Source organism: Coenobita brevimanus, chromosome 89 (genome assembly GCF_032717465.1).
Source record: "Coenobita brevimanus isolate Jiangsu-jjx chromosome 89, ASM3271746v2, whole genome shotgun sequence".
Classification (NCBI taxonomy): domain Eukaryota; kingdom Metazoa; phylum Arthropoda; class Malacostraca; order Decapoda; family Coenobitidae; genus Coenobita; species Coenobita brevimanus.
This window is the reverse complement of record NC_137042.1, coordinates 13,065,790-13,087,259: the sequence shown is the minus strand read 5'-3', so window position 1 is coordinate 13,087,259 and position 21,470 is coordinate 13,065,790. Positions and strand designations below refer to the sequence as shown.

At 42.8% G+C, this 21,470-nt stretch overlaps 2 protein-coding genes across 2 annotated transcripts in view; one reads left to right on the top strand and one right to left on the bottom strand.

Annotated features, from left to right (window-relative positions):
- The window catches only part of LOC145411376 (uncharacterized), a 37,853-nt gene that overhangs the window by 268 nt on the left and 16,115 nt on the right, over window positions 1-21,470 (bottom strand). The gene's annotated exons all lie outside the window — the stretch shown is intronic.
- On the top strand, window positions 153-20,618 carry LOC145411333 (uncharacterized). The gene is made up of 4 exons (XM_080281363.1): window positions 153-248; window positions 8,849-9,046; window positions 16,467-16,532; window positions 20,478-20,618. Exons 1-4 carry the CDS (start codon window positions 153-155, stop codon window positions 20,616-20,618), a joined length of 501 nt encoding a protein of 166 aa, XP_080137489.1.

Genomic DNA, 21,470 nt, shown 5'->3' with positions numbered 1-21,470 from the left:
CCGTCTCGTACTCATTTGCTGTGTGCTTCGTATTGCTATCACAGCATTATTTTTCATGTAACACCTGGCTACAGACAATAAAGGAAATGATGGTGAACATTTGATCATGAAAGTCAAAGGATTTAATCCCTGAGCTAGGCAACTATTGCCATATGGCCCCGCTAGGTTACAGGAGCCACTACCACTCCCAGCACGGCAGTCCTAGGGGAGGCTCGAACTCACGACCCCCCGGCCACGAGCTCGATGCTGTACCTCTGAACCACTGTGCCCCCTCATGAAAGTCAGTGAAATAAGCATATGTTAGAGATGTACTGATGTATTGGTATTGGTGGTATCGGCCCATTTTTAGAATATCAGTATCGGAATCGGTATCGGTTAATTTTCTGCCGATACTACCTAATAGGAATTTAGTGTGTAGCATATTACTCACTGGAAGTTATTTTGTTAAACAGAATTTGGATGTTTTATAGGGATGAAGAATAAATTATTGGTAATATCCAATTATTTAGTATCATATTATTTTGAGTACATGGTGCATAGTAATACAATACAGTACATTCTTTGGTGATGAGCCACATCTGCCACCAAGGACATGTACGAGACAGGTTGGCAGTTTCGCATCAGCAGCTCAGGGCCCTGCCACAGCCCTCAGACAGTAGGCACCACCCTTCCTCACTGGTATCAGTATCGGTAACGGTAGTAGTATCAGTATCGGTAGTAGTATCGGTATCGGTCCAATTTTGTGGTATCGGTATCGGTCAGACTTTTGGTATCGGTACATCTCTAGCATATGTATCTTGAAATGTGCGTCTGTCCTTGAAAGATGATTTAAGACTTAAAGTAAATGTTTCATACAAAATTTCTAAATCATTATGCAGCTATTCAGTTGTCCACCTGTTGATATCCTCCCCTCAGAAGTGAACTGAATACTGTACTGTGCCACCTGAAATGAATCCACTCCATTTGTCTGAGGGGAGAAACTCATTAGACAGATCATGTAATGCTGTAGTCATATACCATACTTTCAGTACTGTATTTATCTACCTCTCTATTGCCAGATGCCTCAATCCCATAAGGGGTGGCCCCAAACGAATTGCCTCCATGTTGTCCTGTCCAATGCCATTTCACTGCCTTGCTTCCAGCTCACACGCCTCTCTCTCATATACCTTTCCACTTCATCCATCTCATCCTTGGCCTCCCCCTCCACCTCACTTTCATACACTCCTTGTTAGTCTCTCGCTCTCCATCCTCTCTACATGGCCAAACCACCTCATTGTATTTCTCCTAATGCTTTCTATCACATCCACATGCACACCACAATGCTTCTTCACTTCCTTATATATCCACACTACAATGCTCCTTCACTTCCTCATACATCCACACCACAACGCTCCTTCACTTCCTCTTACATCCACACCACACTGCTCCATCACTTCCTCATTTGTGAGTCTGTCTCTCCACATAACTCCACATGCTCCTTCCAAATAGTATAAAAAGGTAAATATTTTGGGAAACTTTTTTCTCGACTGTACATACCATGGTCACAGGATTCAGAATAATCCAGCCAGCAATACCCTGCAGTTGGCAGGGTTTAGTGTCCCCCAGCTTCCCCTATCCAAAATCACTTATACATGGCAGTCGTTTCAGAGAGCCTCGGAGGGCCTAATACCTGCCCAGGGCCCCAACCAAATGGGTAGATTCGCATGGCCACGTGGAATGTGAGAGGTGTGAATGAGGAGAGCAAGAGGGTGGAAGTGGAGAATGTGTTCAAGAGTTCGAGATATGCTGTGATGGCATTGTGTGAAATGAAGATGAAAGGGTACGAAGTGGGGGAGTGGGAGGGTATGAAATGTGTAAGATTGGGAATGAATGGGCGAGGAAGATGCAAGGAGTTGCTTTGTTGATAAATGAGATGTGGCAGAGTGGAATGAGAGACTACAAATGTGTCAGCTCAATGTGAATGTATGTCAAGTTCCAGTTTGAGAAGGTGAAAGTGGCAGTAATTGTTGCATATGCACCATGTGAGGACAGGTGTGAGAGAGAGAAAGACAGATTTTGGGATGAGCTGGATGAAGTATGAGATATGAATGGAAGAGTAGGCACTGGTCCTGAGGATGACATAAAGGGCTGTTATGGAGTACCAGGAGAAAATGGTAATGGGAAGCGACTAAAGGATAAGTGTCAGGAGAGGAGGTTGTGCATTTGTAACTCATATTTCAAACACAAAGAGGCACATATATATACATGGTACAGAGGAAACGAGGATCGTGTTGAAAGAAGCCTGACTGATTACGTGCTCGTAGAGAGGTTGATGATGGGAATGGTTGCTGATACGAGGACCAGGAGAGGACGATGTGGAGTTCTGTGAACTGGAATGAAATGGCTCTGGACAGCCTGTGGAATGCATATAGGGATTGCTTAGTCAGGAATGCTAAAGTGGTGTGTGGTGTGGCAAGAGTAACAACAAAGAAGAAAGGTACGGCATGGCGGGATGAGGAGGTTAAGACGGCGATGGAGGAAAAGAGGAAGAAGTGGCTAAAATGGTTACGGGATAGGGGTTCAGTTGAAATAAGAATTGAGTATATTGAGAGCAAGAAGCATGTAAAGAGACTAGTGAAGAGGAAAAAGATGGAGGTAAATGATGATCTAGGAATAAAAATGAATGCGAACTACTCTGAAAATAGGAAGTTATTCTGGACTGAGGTGCGGAAATGTAGAAGTGAAAGAGGAAAGTGTGATGGTGTGAAGGATGCAGGTGGTAGATTATTAACCCATGGAGAGGAAGTAAGGACCAGATGGAAAGAATATTTTGAATGCCTGATGAATGAGAATACAGAGAGCAGAGCAGCTGTAAACATGATTGGTTTTGGAGGTGTGCAGAGAAGGAATGCAGTGCCAGGAGATGTGACACTCGCACAGGTGAAGGGTGATGTGAAGCGGCTGAAAAATAGGAAAACAGCTGGGGTTGATGAGGTGTATGCAGAAATGCTTAAGTGTAGTGGAGAGAATGAAATGAAGTGCTTGTTGGAGTTATGTAAGAAGGCATGGATGAGTGAAACTGTGCCTGCAGAGTGGAAAAAGGCTGTGATTGTACCCCTGTACAAAAATAAGGTGAGCGAAGTGAGTGCAAGAATCATCGTGGCATAAGTTTATTGAGTGTGGCAGGGAAGGTATGTGGAAGAATTATTATAGAGAAAGTATGGGAGAGATCAGAGGTCCTAGTGAGTGATGAATGGGTGGCTTTAGGAGTGGCAGAGGATGTATGCATCAAATATTTGCAGCGAGACAGATAGCAGAGAAGGCTTGTGAGAAGGACCATGAGATGTTTATGGCATTCATGGTTCTGGAAAAAACATACGACAAAGTAGACAGAGAGGGATTGTGGAAAGTTTTGCGAATGTACAGTGTAGATGGTAAGCTGATAGGTGTTGTCAAGAGTTTTTATGATGGTAGCGAAACATGTGTAAGGGTTAACGGGCATCTAAGTGAATGGTTCACGATGGGTGTGGTTGTGCGACAAGGTTGTGTGATGTCCCCATGGTTGTTCAATATATATGTGGATGGGATGATGAGAGAAGTAAAAACACGAGTAATGGAGAGAGGGATGACGTTGGTAATGAATAGTGATGGATGGAATATCTCAAATTTGTTGTATGCTGATGATGCAGTACTGCTTGCAAGTACCGGACAAGAACTTGGTAGGCTAGTGCAGAGTTTTGCTGATGTCTGTGAGCATCGTGCCTTGAGAGTATGTGTAGAAAAGAGTAAAGTGATGGTTACTGAGAGAGAAGGTGACTCCCAGTGTGATGTTACAGTGAATGGAGAGACTGGAATTGGTGAGAGAGTTCAAATACCTGGGTACAGTGATAGAAAAGAGAGGAAAATGTGCAAAAGAAGTTGAAAAGTAGAGTGACACAAGGAAGAAAAGTAGCTGGTGCAATGAAGGCCTTGATCAGAAACAGAGGCTTGAGAGTTGCAGCTGCATGAGGCGTACATGAGGGAGTGTTAGTGCCAACTTTAACATAAGGATGTGAGACTATGGTGTGGGATGAAAATGAAAATTCAAAAGTGAAAGCAGTGGAGATGGTACTGCTGAGGAATGCATGTGGAGTACGGAGGGTGGATAGGATACAATATAATGTGATTCGTGAAAGGTGTGGAGTGAGGAAGTCAGTGGACACCAGAACTGAAGAGGGTGTACTGATATGGTATGGTCATGTGGAGAGAATGGATAACAATAGAGTGGTGAAAAATGTATACCTGAGCGAATTTGAAGGAGGAAGGAGGCGAGGTAGGCCAAGGAGAAGGTGGAAAGATATGGTGGATGAGTGTGTGAGGAAGAGAGATTTGGAAGTCGGTGAGACCAGGGAACTGACGTGAGTTCAAGCTGGCTGGATGAATGTTGTGAGGAGAAGTGCATGATCAGGGATTTGGCACCTCTTTTTAACATGGCAGCATCCGGATTGACTTAATCGGATACATTTATGTGAAGCTACAGAATATGGTGAATGTTTTTTTAGCATATCCAATAGAGCCAGGATTCCGGGGGCCTGAATGATGAGTGAATGGAAGCGTGGCTTATTGGATTCAGCAGGTTTGTGCTGTCTGGACATTGCTACTCCTCACCCTGCCCTTGGGTGGGAAAGGAGGTCCGGATGATGATGATGATGTATTAAAAGCACCCTTTGTCATCTGATTCATATCCTTAGAGAGGTCAGTGAGCTTTGCTCTTCCTTTTCTTATATGAAAATGGGGAAATAAATTGTTTAAATATTAAAATCTTTTAAAATATTTATTCCAGTTACCTTCTGCAAGAACATGATACAGTAATGTATGTCGGAGGGTTAGTGCCCCTCCCCGGAAAACAACTAACTAAAAAAACAAACAATAAGCCTCGGACAAGGACTGACCAAACGTTGACGACCAAGGACCGGACAAAGGACATTGCAATTGGAACTTGGAATGTAAGGGGAGCAAATGAAGAGGTGAAAGAGAGAGAGATTGTCCAGGTGCTTGAGGATGCGAAAGTGGATGTATGTGGAATAACTGAAACAAAATGGAGAGGAGAAAGTGTGAGAGAATGGGAGTATGGATGGGGTATATGTGCAGGAGTAGGTGAGAATGAGAGGGCAAAGGAAGGAGTATGTATAGTTGTGAGTAAAAGATGGAAGAGGAGCATAAGACAGTATGGATCAGTTGGATCAAGGATTGTGTGGGTAAAGTTGAAAGTTGGAATACAAATGTGGGCGATTGTGTGTGTGTATGCGCCAACGCAAGATCGTGCTAGAAGAGTGAGAGAAGAGTTCTGGACAAATGTAGAAGTGTGCATGGAAAAGTTTGGAAGGAATGAGAGAGTGTTTTTGATTGGTGATATGAATGGTAAAGTTGGGAATGTGAAGGTGGATGGAATAGTTGGTGAGTGGGGTGTGCCTGCTGAGATAGATGAGAATGGGAGTGCATTAGTGGACATTTGTGCTGGGAGGGGGTTGGTGATAGCCAATACCCTCTTCAGGCATAAAATGATCCACAGGTATACATGGGGAGTGATGAGAAGGGTGGGTGGTGAACTGAGTGAAAGGAAGGCAATGATTGATTATGTGTGTGTGGATGAAAGGATGCGAAGATGTATATTGGATGCAAGAGTTTATAGAGGTTGGGGGAGTGGACTTTCTGACCACTACTTGGTGGTGGCCAGAATTAAAGTTCAAGTAAGATGGAGGAATAGAAGAAGGGAAAGACGAGAGGAAGGAGTAGTTGCAAGGAGAGTGGAAAGGTTACAAGAGGATGAGAAAAAGGCAGAGTATAAGAGAGAAGTGGAGGAATGATTGGGCAAATATGAGTTGGAGCAGATGGGGGACGTGGAAGGTGTATGTAGAATATTTACAGAAGAAATATGTGCAGCATGTGATGTGGTGTGTGGAAGGAAGAGAAGACGGAGGGGGGTGCAAAGAACAGCGTGGTGGACTGAAGAGGTGAAACGGGCTGTGGCACAAAAGAAGAAAGCATACAATGAATGGATGAGAAATAGGGGCGTGGAAGAAGTTGAGAGGCGGAAGAGAGAGTTATATGTAGAAAGAAAGAGAGAGGTGAAAATATTAGTAAGAGAGAGTAAGAAGAGAGTGGATGAGGAATTTGGAAGGAATTTGAGTGTAAAGTGGAGGGACTGTAAGAAAATGTTCTGGAAAGAGGTGAAAAGAGTAAGACAGGGTGGAAGTGAAGTTAGCAGGGGAGTGAAAGATACAAATGGTAGATTACTAGTGGAGAAGAGAGAAAAAGTGAGCAGATGGAGAGAACACTTTAAGGAATTGTTGAACATGGAGGATGGAAGTAATGCGAGTATAAGTGGCTGGGGAATGGCTGGGAGAAGGAGGGAGGTGAGAAGACAGGAAGAAATCAGTAGGATAGAAGTTGTGGAAGCAATGAAGAAAGTTAAATCAGGGAAAGCCCCAGGAATTGATGGAGTGTGTGGTGAAATGTTGAAGCATGGGGGAGAGATAGTAGTAGAATGGATGTGGAAGATGTGCAGATTGGCCTGGGAGGAAGGTAGAGCCCAGGAAGATTGGAAGTCAGGTATAATTATTCCCTTGTACAAAGGAAAAGGGGAAAAAAGAAGTGTGTGGTAATCATAGGGGCATTTGTCTTCTTAGTATAATAGGAAAAGTGTATGGTAGGATACTTATTGACAGAGTTAGAGAAAGAACAGAGAAATTAGTTGGAGAAGAACAGGGAGGCTTTAGGAAGGGAAGAGGTTGTGTAGATCAGATATTCATTCTCAGATCTTTAGTGGAAAAGTTTCTAGAGAAGGGAAAGAAGTTGTATGCGGCATTCATGGATTTGGAGAAAGCATATGACAGGGTGGATAGACTAGGATTGTGGAAAGTGTTAAGAATATATGGAGTAGATGGGAAGTTGTTGAATGCTGTGAAGAGTATGTACGATGGTGCGAAGGCTGCAGTGCGTGTGGATGGTGAACTAAGTGAATTTTTCTCTTTGAAAGTTGGGTTGAAACAGGGATGTGTCATGTCTCCATGGTTGTTCAATCTGTACATGGATGGGGTAATAAAAGAGGTACAAGGTAGGGTAGTGGATGTTGGAGTGGCCCTGGTGAGAGAGGATAGTGTTTGGAAACTCCCTGTACTGTTGTTTGCAGATGATACTGTGTTGTTGAGTGAAGACGAAGGGGAGCTGCAAGGCTTGGTGGATGAGTTTGAGAGAGTGTGTAAGAAACGGAATCTAAAGGTGAATGTAGGGAAGAGTAAAGTGATGGTCTTTGAGAGAGGTGAAGTTAGTGAATGTACAGCGAGGTTGGATGGTGAGGAATTGGAAAATGTGAGTACGTTTAAGTACTTGGGTAGTGTGATGAGTAAGGATGGAGGTTTGGAGGGTGAAGTGCTTGAAAGGGTACAGCAGGGTAGAAAGGTTGCTGGTTCTTTGAAAGCAGTGATAAGAAACAGGGAAGTGAGCATGGAAGTGAAAAAGTTACTACATGACAGTATTGTGATACCAACTCTAACGTACGGAAGTGAAGCTTGGACGTTGTTGGAAGGACACAAGTCAAGAGTGAGAGCCGTGGAAATGAGTTATTTAAGAGGAGCCTGTGGAGTCACATGGAGAGACAGGCTGACGAATGAGGATATAAAGGAGCGTTGTGGTGTTGATGTGGATGTGATAGGAAGCGTTATGAGGAACACACTGAGGTGGTTTGGCCATGTGGAGAGGATGGAGGGTGAAAGACTGACGAAGAGAGTGTATGTGAGTGAGGTGGAGGGGGAAAGAGGGAGGGGGAGGCCGAGGATGAGATGGAGAGATGGGGTGGAGAGGTATATGAGAGAGGGGGGTGTGAGTTGGGAGCAGGGGAGTGAAATGGCGGGGGACAGGGCGACTTGGAGGCGATTTGTTTGTGGCCACCCCAGACGGGATTGAGGCGTCTGGCAATAGATAGATAGATAGATAGATGTCGTCCCCCTGATACTTTTCCTCTATCATTCTGTATTACTGTATTTTGGTTAGTTACTTTGAATGTCTTCTGAGCATCTACTATAGTCTCACCAATCTAAAACCAAGGTTTGGGTGGAGTCCAGCTGGGGATTTCGCTGCGTACAGTGTTGCCTTGTTTCCTATACTCTGGCTAGTGGCTGACCTGACACCGTTAGAGTTCATCCGCTCACATCTCGCCACCTGGCCTGACATGACTTCACCCACTTCTGTGTGTGTGTGTGTTTGTGTATGTCTGTGTGTGTAAAGACAAACTAATTTAAGTTATAAATATAATTTAAGTTGTATATATAACAAAGTGAACAGTGGAAGCACATGATAGAAGCTTAAATCCCCCTCCAATGGATCAATTCCCAGTATGGGCCTGGATGTTGCCGCTCGTGAGTGTTTTAACTTATTTATTTCTATTAAGAAAATAGCGTATGTTCTACTGATTCCTTCAAGTTATATTATAAACGTAATTGTTACATTACTTACCCAACTTAGAAGTACCGTGAAAGTCGGTAAAAGTAACTACATTTTTTTCAGCACCACTGTAAAATATGTATGCCACGTTTCTTTATTGATGTACAAGAGCCATATGCATTACAAGTTTACCTTCCTTTGATATGCTAGAATACTTACGTTTATATTGTATTAGTATGTGTGTACCTATCTGTGATGCCTGTTACATATATAACAGAATCTACTCATCGCTCGTTTAGGAAGTATGGCATGGCTGCACCCAGCGCCAGACCCCACCCAAACCTTGGTTTTAGATTGGTGAGACTATATCTACAGTAATTTGTTAATGGTATCATTTTTATTCTCAACAGAGAACATTAACATTGCTGATAAATTTGGTTCTTCATAGGTGAAGATGAAAAATGTTGCCCTGAGGATCGGTGTTCGGTGCCAACATCGGAACCATAATGATCCAGAGGGTCCCACTTGGATTATTAGCAACAACCTGTTAGTGGTTGTCACTTTCACTACATCTGGTCTACTCTGCAACACCCAAACTGGTGGCAAGTCTGGTTTTGTGCTCAATATCGAGCTCAGAAATGGGAAGGTTAGTGTACTGTAGATTGCAGTGTGTTGTGTACATGTATCAGACAACTTGAAGATGATCAGGTCACACCAGTATATGTTAATTTGTACTTTGCTCTTCCTTTCATGTCCAGTAGAAACAATATTTTTTTTGTTAACTGTGTAGCCAAAAATTTATTTCCTTCCTGGACAGGAGATAAGTAGCTGACTAACTCAGCTGTAGTTTGTTAACCTCAACTTGGTCCATATTTTCGTCCTTTTGTAGCTTATTTTACATAGCTTACAGGCATAGAAAGACAGGACAGTAATACAGGTCTACACCCTTTCAAAAATTGTATTCTTGTGTTCTGCTCATTACAACTCAATACTCAACATGGAGTGATGGGAGTTTTAGGCCAAGTTAGAATAAAAGGAGTATAGCATACAACTGCCCACAGGAACAGTGGGGCTGAGGGTACCATCTCAACCCAGTCATAATTTAAACTGAGAACTCAGTAGTGCTTTTGACAGTCATACAAAGCATTCCCTGATGTTTCCTGTGATATGAGTGCACACAAGTATCACTTGCTTTAGGGGATTCCTCAGCCTGCCTGCTCATCTGCCTGGATCAGTTGGCTATTTCCAACACCTAAGAATCCCAGAGCCAGAGGGCCTAGGGTTTAGTTGGGAAGTATTAAGAGATTACTTAACTTGGAGAGCTGTTTTCAGGTAAATTACATTTTACACATGCATGCACAAAAAAGGCAATAAAAAGTTCAGGAGGATAATGCATTCTTTAGCATTTGCCTCCATACAAATCCATGATTATAATCAGCACTTAATTCCAGAAACTACTGTGTTCATCACTCACCACAATCAACTGTAATAATCTTTCAGTATTTTCCCATGCATCTTATTTACAATACGACTGTTATCCTCAATGTATCCATTCATTAATAATTACTGTAATTTCTGCAGAAAGATTTTTTAAAAGCAATATACTGATGAAATTTACATAGCACTTATAAGACTACAGATAAAAAGGAGGAAAATTACCATTACCTGTATAAAAAACATCATTATTAAGCCCTGCTGCAACAAACAGCTTTGCCAAACTCAGTGATGTATATCATATAGCCTGCAATCATTAGACCTACTTACCTACCTACAGCCAGATACCACAATCCCATAAGGGGTGATTGATTGTCTTTGAGTTATGTTGTTTTATAAGGAGGGACACTAAGCCTGTCAACCCATTTGTTAACACATAGGGAGCATGTATGGGTTGGTTATATGGATACCACCTAGTGCTGTAAATGGTTTCCCAGCTTATAGGAAACCATTAGGCTTGTCACTCAATGTAAAACCACCTGGAGGGGAAAAAAAAAAAAAAAAAAATAGGGGCGAAATAGTTATGAGAGGAGGTTACACACAGAAAAAGAATGATACAAGTGAAAGAAGAAGAAGGCATCACTACATTAAGTGAGTGGATGGTGGTCACCACTCAGACAGTTCTGGCAGTTTAGGAGAAAACAAATGTATTGATTTGGTTAAAAATAGTCTCTATTAACCCTTACACTGCGGGCATGTTTCCCAATGTTTTGCGTGTCCCGCGGGGTTATTCGGGCTCCGACAGACTCAAAAAATATTTGCCAAAAATCAGTTGTTAGTCCTAGAATATTAAAATTACAGATGCATATGGCACATACGTTCAGCTTTCTCCTGGGATGTTTGTTGAGCCTTCATCGATTACCGTTGGACTTGTGGAGACCTCTGAAGTTGGGTAACGAAGTCTCCACTTTACACTTCCCGACAACCCGTAATATGATTACCACAGCCAGATATTAACACTATAAACACTACTCTATGATTATCAAGTAGTTTGGGATCCATACTCCAAAAAAACCCCACTGTGAAAGCAATGAAAATTACGAGCGTGTATGACCTTCCCACTTGCGCTAGTTTGCTGTTGGTATTCTGTCATTTATTATTCATAAAACCCCTCACACTTTGTATTTCTATTACTATATAACACTTATATATATCTGGAGTCTTTATCCATAAGTTTCCTTCAGTAGTATTAGTTTATTGTCACTGAAGTCATTCAATTTTTCATTCAGTAAAATACGTAGAAAGCCACGGATTCACTTTCACTGTTATAACATCAAGTATTTGTAAACATATTCTTATATTACTAATTACTTACATTTCTATTTACATTTTCTATTGTATTTTCAATATGTACACTTCTATTTTACTTACACTATGTTATTCACTGTCACTTTCAGTAACATAAAACTATTTTACACTGTTCAGTCATATGTACTGTACATCCATTGCTTTCACTTGCTATTTACACATTATTTTCACATTATTTTCCTTTCCCACTTGCACTTTTAGAACTGCTTCTGGCTGTGGTAATCAAAGAAGCAGGTAACACAGAGGGGAACCTGGCACTCCGCGCACTGCCAAGAGGTGCATTTGTGCTCAGGTGTGCGTCGGGTGGTATGTGCACACACCTGGCACCTGCGGATCGCAGCCTTCCTCTTGCCTGTGGCAGGCATTTGCACCAGTCTGTGCCGATCCATGTACGCCCTCTGCTCAAGTCTGTCGGGAAGTGTTACTGGATGGCGCCTTGGAGTTGCTGCTGTCACCCTACCATATCTTTCAAGCAGCTGCAGAACACAAGTCCTGGCGAACAACCTCAGGGAGAAGGACTTGGGTGGGTTGACCTTCATCTTGTACAGGATGAAGGCGTTCAGCATCGTCATGTCTATGAGATGCAGAAAAACTTTCCTGTACCACTTAGTATTCTTCCTGAGGCAGTCAATCTCTCCAATCATCATGTCGGACTTGTCCACCAGCCGCATGTTGATATTGTAGTCTAACACAGCATCAGGTTTCCTCACAGGTTCACCTGTCCTACGGTCGCCCTTCCCACTGTCTGTCATTTCCCTCTTATGTATGGTGGTGAGCATGTGCACGACCCTCTTGTCATGCCACTGTATTGCCAGCAACTTCTCAGACTTGCGTAGGTGCACATCTCCTCGCTGCGAGGTTCCTGCCTCTGGGAATTTAGGGAAGTGGGCACGATTACTCTTCACAGTGCCGCAGGAGCCGATGCCGTGCTCTGAAAGGTATTTGGCAAGTTTCGGTGCTGTATAATAGTTGTCTGTATACAGCACATGATTCCCACCAAAATACCTTTCAAGGAGCACTTTCACTACACAGCCTGAGAAGCCAAGGGGGTGTGTTTTATCAAGATCGACAGTGCTGGCTGAATAAATGACGAAGTCAAGGATGTACCCCGTCTTACAGTCGCAAAGTACAAAGAACTTGATTCCAAAGCGATGGCGTTTGCTTGGAATGTACTGCACAAACCTAAGACGTCCTCTGAACAAAACCAAGGATTCGTCAATGACAACCTTCTGAAAAGGGTGGAAGAATGTCATAACCTTATCCTTCATTCTGTTCAGAATCTCCTGGATCTTCCAGAGTGGGTTGGTTTGGGAAGGTACATCGTTGTCGGCAAAGTGCAGGTTTCCCATGATGTTCCGGAAGCGATCTCTGGCCATGTACTTATTGAAGGTGGGTGAGGGTAGTAAGGGGGCCATGGACCAGTATTCTTCCAACTCATGGTTCTTTGAGTGTGGCATGAGAAGCATGAGGGCGAAGAACACATACAGCTCCTGCACTCCCAGCATGGACCACTGTTGCATCTTGGCTGCACCTGTACCACTTGCAGCACGTTGTGATTCATACCTGTTGGTCTCATCACATATGTGCTGCATGACTTCGTCATCGAGGAAGGCCAAAAGGAAGTCCACACACTCAGCATCCTCGTCAAGAGTGAAGGCAGGCTGTACTCCTAAGGAACTCTCGTCAAAAACTAAATGTTCAGGCACAAAATCGGACCCTTCCGTCCACACGAAGGTGTCCAGGATTCCCTGTCATGGTGGTGTAGGGTGGGTGAGGGTGGAGGGTGGCTGTGAGGCAGATTTATCAGGTTCAAGGTCACTTGCACTGACCCTAGGTTGCTGTACAGCACTAGCAGCCCTTACTCTACTAGCAACTCTACTTTTACGGGTCAGGGATTTACCTCTTCCTCTACGGCCTGCCTTCACTGTTGATGCTGGTGATGACTCCGACGACGAAGACTCCAGAGAAAATTCAGCAGAAGAAGAGGAAGAAATGAGTGAAGTGGGGCTTGGGGAACGGGGAGGTGAATCAACTTGGGGCTCATGGCCGGCTGGGTCGCGCAGGGCCATTGTTCCGGGGCTAACCCGCCGTCTTTTCACTCCCTTCCCAAATTCCTTCCCTTGCTGCACTAATGGCTCCTTTCCCTTGGAGCTAGGAATAACTTGGGACACTGAAGCACTTGTACTAGTAGTTTCTGGCACAATTTCCTCACCCGGCTCATCACACGAATCCCCCGAAGGGTCAGAATCACTATCCATCATCACCATTGATAATTCGGCTAGTTCACGTTCCACCGCAGAGTCACTTAGTCCTTTCCTGCTTCCCCCACGAGTTTTTCTAGGTGTAGAGGTCACGGGGCCCTTTGCAATGGGCACAGAAGCGGCAGAAATGGCGGGGCGCTAGTGCGACATGCTTTGACCACAGAGGAGGACAAGGAACTAAATGGCGCGGCTTATCTGAGAAGGCAAGGGTTGACAGTGACAATGGGGCTGACAGATGCTAACTTACTTGCTAATAAATTATTGGTAGAAAATCTCGGCAATATACAGTGCTCGTCAGAAGTATAGAGCGCCCTGCGTCCCTCCTGAGAAACAAACCTTTCAACATTGAAAAAACATATAAATAATGCATTTTATTTACCTTTAGTGCTTCGTAGGGTAGCCTTTACGTTTCTTCACGGACCTGAGACGTCTTGGAAGTGAAAGGGCGAGGCTCCTGAGGTGCTGGAGGGGTATTTTGTCCCAGGAGTCACGAATGGCGGCTTCCAACTTAGGCAGAGAGCTCACGTCTTTCCCTTGGAGACTCTTCTTTACGAGGTACCAGAGGTTTTCAATGGGGTTGAGGTCTGGGCTATTTCCTGGCCAGTCTGTCATGAATGATACCTCGCAGTCACGAAGCCAATTGGTGACCGATTTGGCCTTGTGAGCAGGTGCACCGTCCTGCTGAAACACTCGTGCACCTGTTAGCTCGAAGGAGTCTGGTAAATGATCACACAGAAGCTCCAGGTAAACATCCTGATTCACTCTGATGTTCTTGGGAAGTACAACAAGCTTCCCCAAACCCTTCCCTGAGAAACAACCCCATACCATGAGTGAATCAGGATGTTTAACTGTGCTTTCTACATACCGTGGGTCAAGTGGGTCACTACCTTTGCGTCGATACACACGTGCTCCTCTGTTACAGGTAACACTAAACGTTGCCTCATCAGACCACAACACTGACAACCATTGCTCCTCACCCCAGGTTAGTTATTTATTAGCAAAGGAAAGCCTACGAATTCTCTGGCTCTTGGTGAGAAGAGGCTTTTTCACAGGCCTGTGACTTGTGTAACCAAGCTCATGCACCCTACGAGACACTGTTCTCACTGACACCTCACCAAACACTTCCGGGTTGCTCTCCTTAATTTTCCTTGCACTCACACGAGGATTAAACTCCACTGCACGTTTTAAAACATTAACAGACCTTGGGGAAGTTTTCCTAGGCCTACCAGACCGCGGTTTCTTTGTGGGAACTGCACCACTGTTTTCCTCCGGAAACCGTGCACACCAACGACGCACTGTCGATCGTGCCACACCAACCAATTCACTAATTTCCTTTGTCTGGTGGCCTGCCTCCTTTAGAGCAATGATCTGGGATATGATTTCACTCGATAGTTCACGGGTAGGTGCCATAACAAAGTTGTGAAGGCCAGAACACTGCGGGACACTCGGTAAAAAATGGCGCAATTTGAGAGGGACACTCGGCGGAGTTCCTCTCTCTCAGGCAGCCCGTGGGCGACTGAGGCGGGAACCAACCAGCGCGTCGGAAGGCCCCAGGCTACCGTGACGTCATGCTCGGAGCTCAAACTTGTGGCTCAATTCTTACCCCCCAGAATGGGTGATTCTTTTTGGGCCATAAGTATTGCGCGCCTGGCGGACAACGCTGAATACTTCTGACGAGCACTGTATAGAGAAATAGGTAGTTCCAGGTGAATGTAAATGTCAATTAGGCTTCTCCCTTCCTTTCTGATATATATTTTTATTACAGAAATAGATTACAAGGCATAATTCAAAGGGGAAATTAACGTGGTAATGTAGCGAATGAATGCATGTGAGGTGTTGTCAGGTGATAATTAGCCAGTTCCTGGTGTATACCACTATCTCTTACCTTATTTTTTTTTGGTATATATTATTTTGTATAAGTATAGGGCATAGGGCTTATTTCAATGGATGAAATCAGTGAAAAATTCCAGGGAAGATTTACTTAGCGTAGCATGGCTAGGCAGGGAAGAGGACAGGGTAATGGAGGGGAGGTAGGGAGGGGAGTCAGGAACGGGGGAAAATGGCTAAAATGTCAACAATGGATGGGAGTACAGATGAGATTTGGAGTGCTGACTAGTGTTGGACATTGGCAGTACTGATAGATGATACAAGCCACCACTTGAAAGCCCAGGATAATTCAAAATAACACAGAATCACAAAAGTGACGCCCCGCGGTATGATCCATTGCGCCTGAGCGTCACGAAAATGACGCCCTGCGGTTAAGGGGTTAAACCCTTCACAACTCGAGTTCCCTCTCTTTGTACAATAAAACTGTTGGAAGTTAATGAAAATACAATCAACCTTCAATATAACAAACTAATTGGTACCAGACCCATGATGTTAAAGCTGAAAGTTCATTAAAGTCGAACACCATGCTGTTTGGTAATTTCCCAGGCATTCTGGCATTTACCAAACAAAGATCATCAAATATAGATTGTCGTTTGGCTATACACTTGTACAAAATAACATAGTTAGGTCTAAATGGCTCTTTTTCTCAATAAATGCTCTGTTTACCAACTTATGTGTTTATTCTTACCTTTCAGGATGTAACTGCCTTGCAAATAAAGACTGCAAATAGGGCTTGGATGAATCTGTGTTCGTTTGTCATTCCATATTTACTAGAAAAGTTTGGGTAAAGAAAACTTACACTGTTCTGTGCGATGCAGAAGGGCGCACGTGCATGTGCATGGTTAAGGATGCCACGCTGGTCGTTGTTTCCCGTGCATCCATTCTTTTCCCGAACAAAATGTGTTAAATGAACACAACATTCTGCCAGCACAAGGTGGTCGTTAAAAAACGAAATTCGTTATAAGAGGGTTTGGTACATCGATGGTTTACTGTAATACAGTATTTAAAAGTGTCATTGGATTGATAGGGTTACACTGGTACTAGACATAAATGCGGGGAGTTTCTGTGTTATTACCGTGTATATTTTGAAGTTAATACTTAGCCAAACATTGACAGGATGTGAAGAAAGTCGAGCTGATGGGTATCCCAAAGGAAGTGAAGTGCCCTGTTAACATTTATCAGGTGAGGATACAGGTTTTTCTCTTGGTTATATATGTACTGTGTATATATTATGTACAGTATGTATGTATGTATGTATGTATATGAGTACACTCCTGATGAACACACACACAGACACACACATGAGTAAGGTTAAAGAGATAATATCAGTAGTGATGGAGGGTAACAACAACGCTCAAGAAGAGACTGAAGATGTGTTTAGGTTAGGAAAGTATGAGGAAGGAGGGGCAAGGCCACTTAAGGTAAAGTTTAAGTCCCAGGTCACAGTAAATGAAGTCATCAACAGAACATGGAAATTATCATACAAAGAGGGGTTCAAAAATGTTTGGATATGGAGAGATGCAAATGAGGAAGAAAGAGCTAAAATAAAGGAGTTAGTAAGGGAAACAAAGGCAAAAAATGAACAGAGAACAAAGGAAGAGAAGACAGTGTTTTATTGGAGAGTTATGGATCAGAAATTGAGGAAGTGGTACCGACGGAAAGAAGGAGAGAAGAGGGTATAAAAACAACAACAAAAGTTTGAAAATGGCATATACTAATGTTGATGGTTTAATGTGAAAATGGCATATACTAATGATGATGGTTTAATATCGGCAAGGTTAGAAATCAATGACTTCTTGAGGGTACATGAGCCAAATGTTATGTGCTTCGTACAGACCAAGTTAAGAGAGGATATTGATATCCATATGGGAGATGGTAAATACAAACTGTGGAGAAGAGACAGAAAAGAAAAAATGGGAGGAGGAGTGATGATAGCAGTGAAGAACAACATAAATGTGGATACTGTGGAAATGGGAGAGGGTAGGGCTGAAGTGATAAATATGAATTAGAAACTGGAGAATGGCAAGATAGACAGGACAGTAGTATATGTTCCCCGAAAGACAAGAGCATGGAATGATGATGAATACCAGATGTTCAGACATGGTTAGTTATCTACAGAATGTGATTGAGAAAAGCAACAGTATAATTCTAAATGGGTGATTTTAATTGTAAAGAGGTGAACTGGGAGGAATGGGATTCAGAAGGCTGTGAAGACTCATGGGGCATTATATTGTTAAATATAACAATGAATAATGTAATGACACAGTGGGTCAAAGAAGAGACACGATTCTGAGGTGATGACACACCAGCAAGATTTGATTTACTGCTAACCAAAGAACTTGATGTAATTGAATCTTTGAAATGTCTGTGTCCTATAAGAAAAAGTGGTCATGTGGTCATTGAGTTCCAGATGATAATAGGGAATGTGGTGCCAAGACGAGCTTTATAGGCAGGGAAGATACAACTTTGGGAAAGCAAACTCTACAGGATTGAGAAAATTTTTCAAAAATGCGGACTGGAGAAAATTAAGAGAAACGAGAGATACAGAGGAAGTGGGATATCTTTCTAGACCTCTATAATTCGGGAGTGGAAAAACATGTGCCAAGAGTAAGTGGGAAAGAAAACAGGAAAAAGGAGTGGTTTAATAGAAGGTGTATGACTGCAAAAAAAGAGAGGGACATGGCATGGCACAACTGGAGAAAGAGAGGTAATACTAGAACAAAGGAAGAATATAAAAGAACTTCCTTCATCCATCATCCAATCCTACATTGCCCCATGAGGAGAGTAGGAGTCCAGGGTTAAGCAGTTGGTCTCGACATTTAAGATGAGAGTGACCAGCCTCACTCATCCCTGAGTGGCATTACATGAGCAATCAACCCCAACCACCCCTTGGATATAAACCTTCACCGGCTCAATCTGATTGGAGTGCAATAATTACTCACTAAACCACCAGGCGCCAAAATTTGGTTATATGGTTACCACCCAGTGTTGTAAATGGTTTCCTGGTGTACAGGAAACCATTTGGCTTGTCACTCAGTGTAGAGTCACCCACAGGCAGAAGGAAGAGGAAAGAATGAAGGAAAGAAAGACAGAAGAGGAAGTGTAAAGTTACCCATAGGCAGAAGGACAAGGAAAGAAAGAAGTAAAGGAAGACAGAAGAGGATGGAAGGAAAGAAGGATGGAGGAGAGGAAAGGGCAGACACCCGACAGCAGCACTACATCGAGTGAGTGGATGGTGAGCGCCCCACCTACCACATATAAAAGAACTAGAAGTGAATATACAAGAATACGTAGAGAGGAAGACAGGAACTTTGAAAGAGGTATAATTGACAAATGTAAGGAAGAACCCAAATTGTTTTATAGATTTGTCAATGGCAAATTGAAAAAAAAGGCAGGAATCACCAAACTTAAAGTAGGAGAGGAGGTCTATAGAGATGCAGCAATGCAAGCTGATGTAATGAACAAATGTTTCCAATCGGTTTTCACTAATGAAAGGGATTTTGTGGAGGGGGAGGGAGTGACTAGAAATGTACTGTAGTGATAAAAGATATAAAAGTGGAAGTGCACGAAGTGTATAAATTACTGGAAACTCAAGATGTAAGGAAATTCCCAGGACTGGATGGAATCTCTAATTGCGTACTGAAGGAATTCAGAGAACAACTGGCAGATAAGATTCACAGTTTAATTGTGTGTTGTCCCTGACCAGCATGGTCGCAAAATTGTGTGAGAGAATCCTGAAAAATAGATGGATAAAATATCTGGAAGAGATTAACATTTTGGCTGAAAGTCAGTTTGGATTCAGTATTGGAAAGTCATGTGTTTCCAACTTGTTGAGCTTTTACTCAAGAGCAATTGACGTGCTACAGGAGAGAGACGGTTGGGTGGATTGTGTTTATATAGATTTGGAGAAGGCCTTCGACAAGGTACCCCACAAATGACTTTTGTGGAAATTGGAGCATATACAAGGACTGAAGGGAAAGCTCCTGGAGTGGATAAGAGACATTTTGAGAGACAGACAAATGAGGTCAGTAATAAAAGACAGGACGTCTGGATGGAGGGAAGTAACAAGTGGAGTCCCACAGGGTTCGGTGTTAGTTCTTGATTTACGTAAATGATATGGTAGATGGAATGAACAGTTATGCAAGTCTGTTTGCTGATGATGCAAAGATCCTGAGAAAAGTAGAAGTTGAGGAAGGCTATAAAATGCTACAGGAGGATCTGGATAGCATATATGATTGGAGCCGGATGTGGGAAATGAAATTCAATGCAAAAAATGTACAATATTGGAAATGGGTAAAAGTACCAAAAGGCCATCGCTGAATTATTTGATATGTAATGAACCAATCATACAAGCGAGAGAGAGATTTGGGAGTGCTGGTCCACGATAGTTTGTCACCTGAAAAACACATTAACAAGACAGTTAGAGAGATGTATAAACTCTTGACTAACATAAGAGTAGCATTTCATTACATGGATGAGGAGATTATGATAAAATTGATAGTGGCCATGATCTGCCTCAGGTTAAAATATGCAGCAGTAATGTGGTCCCCACACGAAAAGAAAGATATAAACAAGATTGAAAGAATACAAAGAACAGCAAACAACATGGTCCCCAGCCTGGTAGATCTGTTGTAGAGAGAGAGGCTGGAAAAAGCTGGATTTGCCTTCCTTAGAAGAAAGGAGAGAGAGAGAGAGGTGACATGATTGCAGTGTTCAGGGCCATGATGGGAGTAGATAAAAATGAGAGAAGATGTGTTTGTATGGGATACAAGAGTAACAAGAGGACACAGAATGAAACTGAAAAAGCCAAGCTGCTTGAAGGATATCAGGAAATATAGTTTTCCTAATAGATGCACAGACCTGTGGAACAGCCTGGACAAAGAGATCGTCCAGTCTAAAAACTTAAACGAGTTTAAAGCAAAATTTGACTTACTGAGAAACAGAGACAGGATCCCACGAGCGTAGCTCATTTCCTGTATATCACAACTAGGTAAACACACACACACACACACACACACACACACACATGGGGGGGGGGGTCCAGTGGTTATTAAAATGAGCAAATTCAGCAGACACAGAATGGAAAAACCATGTGTGGCAGAAATGTTAATATAATGTACTTTTCAGGATTCTTTGATTGTGGATATTATCATCACCATTAAGGAAGATCAGCCACTGAAAAAAACTTTCACGTTGGAGGTGCCTTCAGTATCCACCATCTTCAGGAGTCGTCCTGTCAGTGACCTCCAACATCAGATGAACATTTAATACTGTTTTGCCAGAAGCCAAACAAAAACTGCTATCTGTCCATGTTATGGTGGTATTCAAAACTCTCACAATAAAAACTGTAATTATGCACTAATGAACAAGTTAAGTTAATAGCTGGACATCATCAAGAAAAATGGTCCATAACTAATTGTCCAGACATTTTTTTAAACAACAGCATACCACAATACTGATGAGCTGAGAGGTGGTAAATAAAATTAGGTTAGGTTAGGTGGTGTCAAAGAGGGTTAACAGCAGACTTGAAGAATGCTGTGAATGGGCTGAAGAATGGTAAGGCAGCAAGTACTTATGAAATAAATGCTGAAATTGATAGTGGTAGGTGGTGGCGACTATCATCCACTCACTTGATGTAGTGCTGCCTACTTCTTCCTTAGCCTTTATTATTCTTTTTCTGTGCCTGCCCTCCTCTCTTCCTAATTCTCACATCTTTCCTGTCACTAGTTAATGCTTTTCTTTCCGTGACAGGTGGCTTTACATTGAGGGACAAGCCAAATGGTTTCCTGTAAGCCAAGAAACCATTTACACCGCTGGGTGGTAACCATATAACCAAACCATACATGCTCCCTACGTGTCAAGCGGGTTGGTGGAGGGTTAGTGCCCCTCCCTGTAAAACAAATAACTCAAGAGTCAAATGGCCACCCCGTACGAGATTATAGAGTCTGGCAATAGATAGATAGATAGATAAACTACAGTGGTCAGTACATTGAACTGTTTGTGGTAAAATGGTGAAAAACTTAGATGAGTGGCACTGTACTACTGAGATGGATCAGAGTTGTGACTATGTTAAAAACTGTAGGTGACTGAAGTTCATTCATTCATAATACATCATCCATC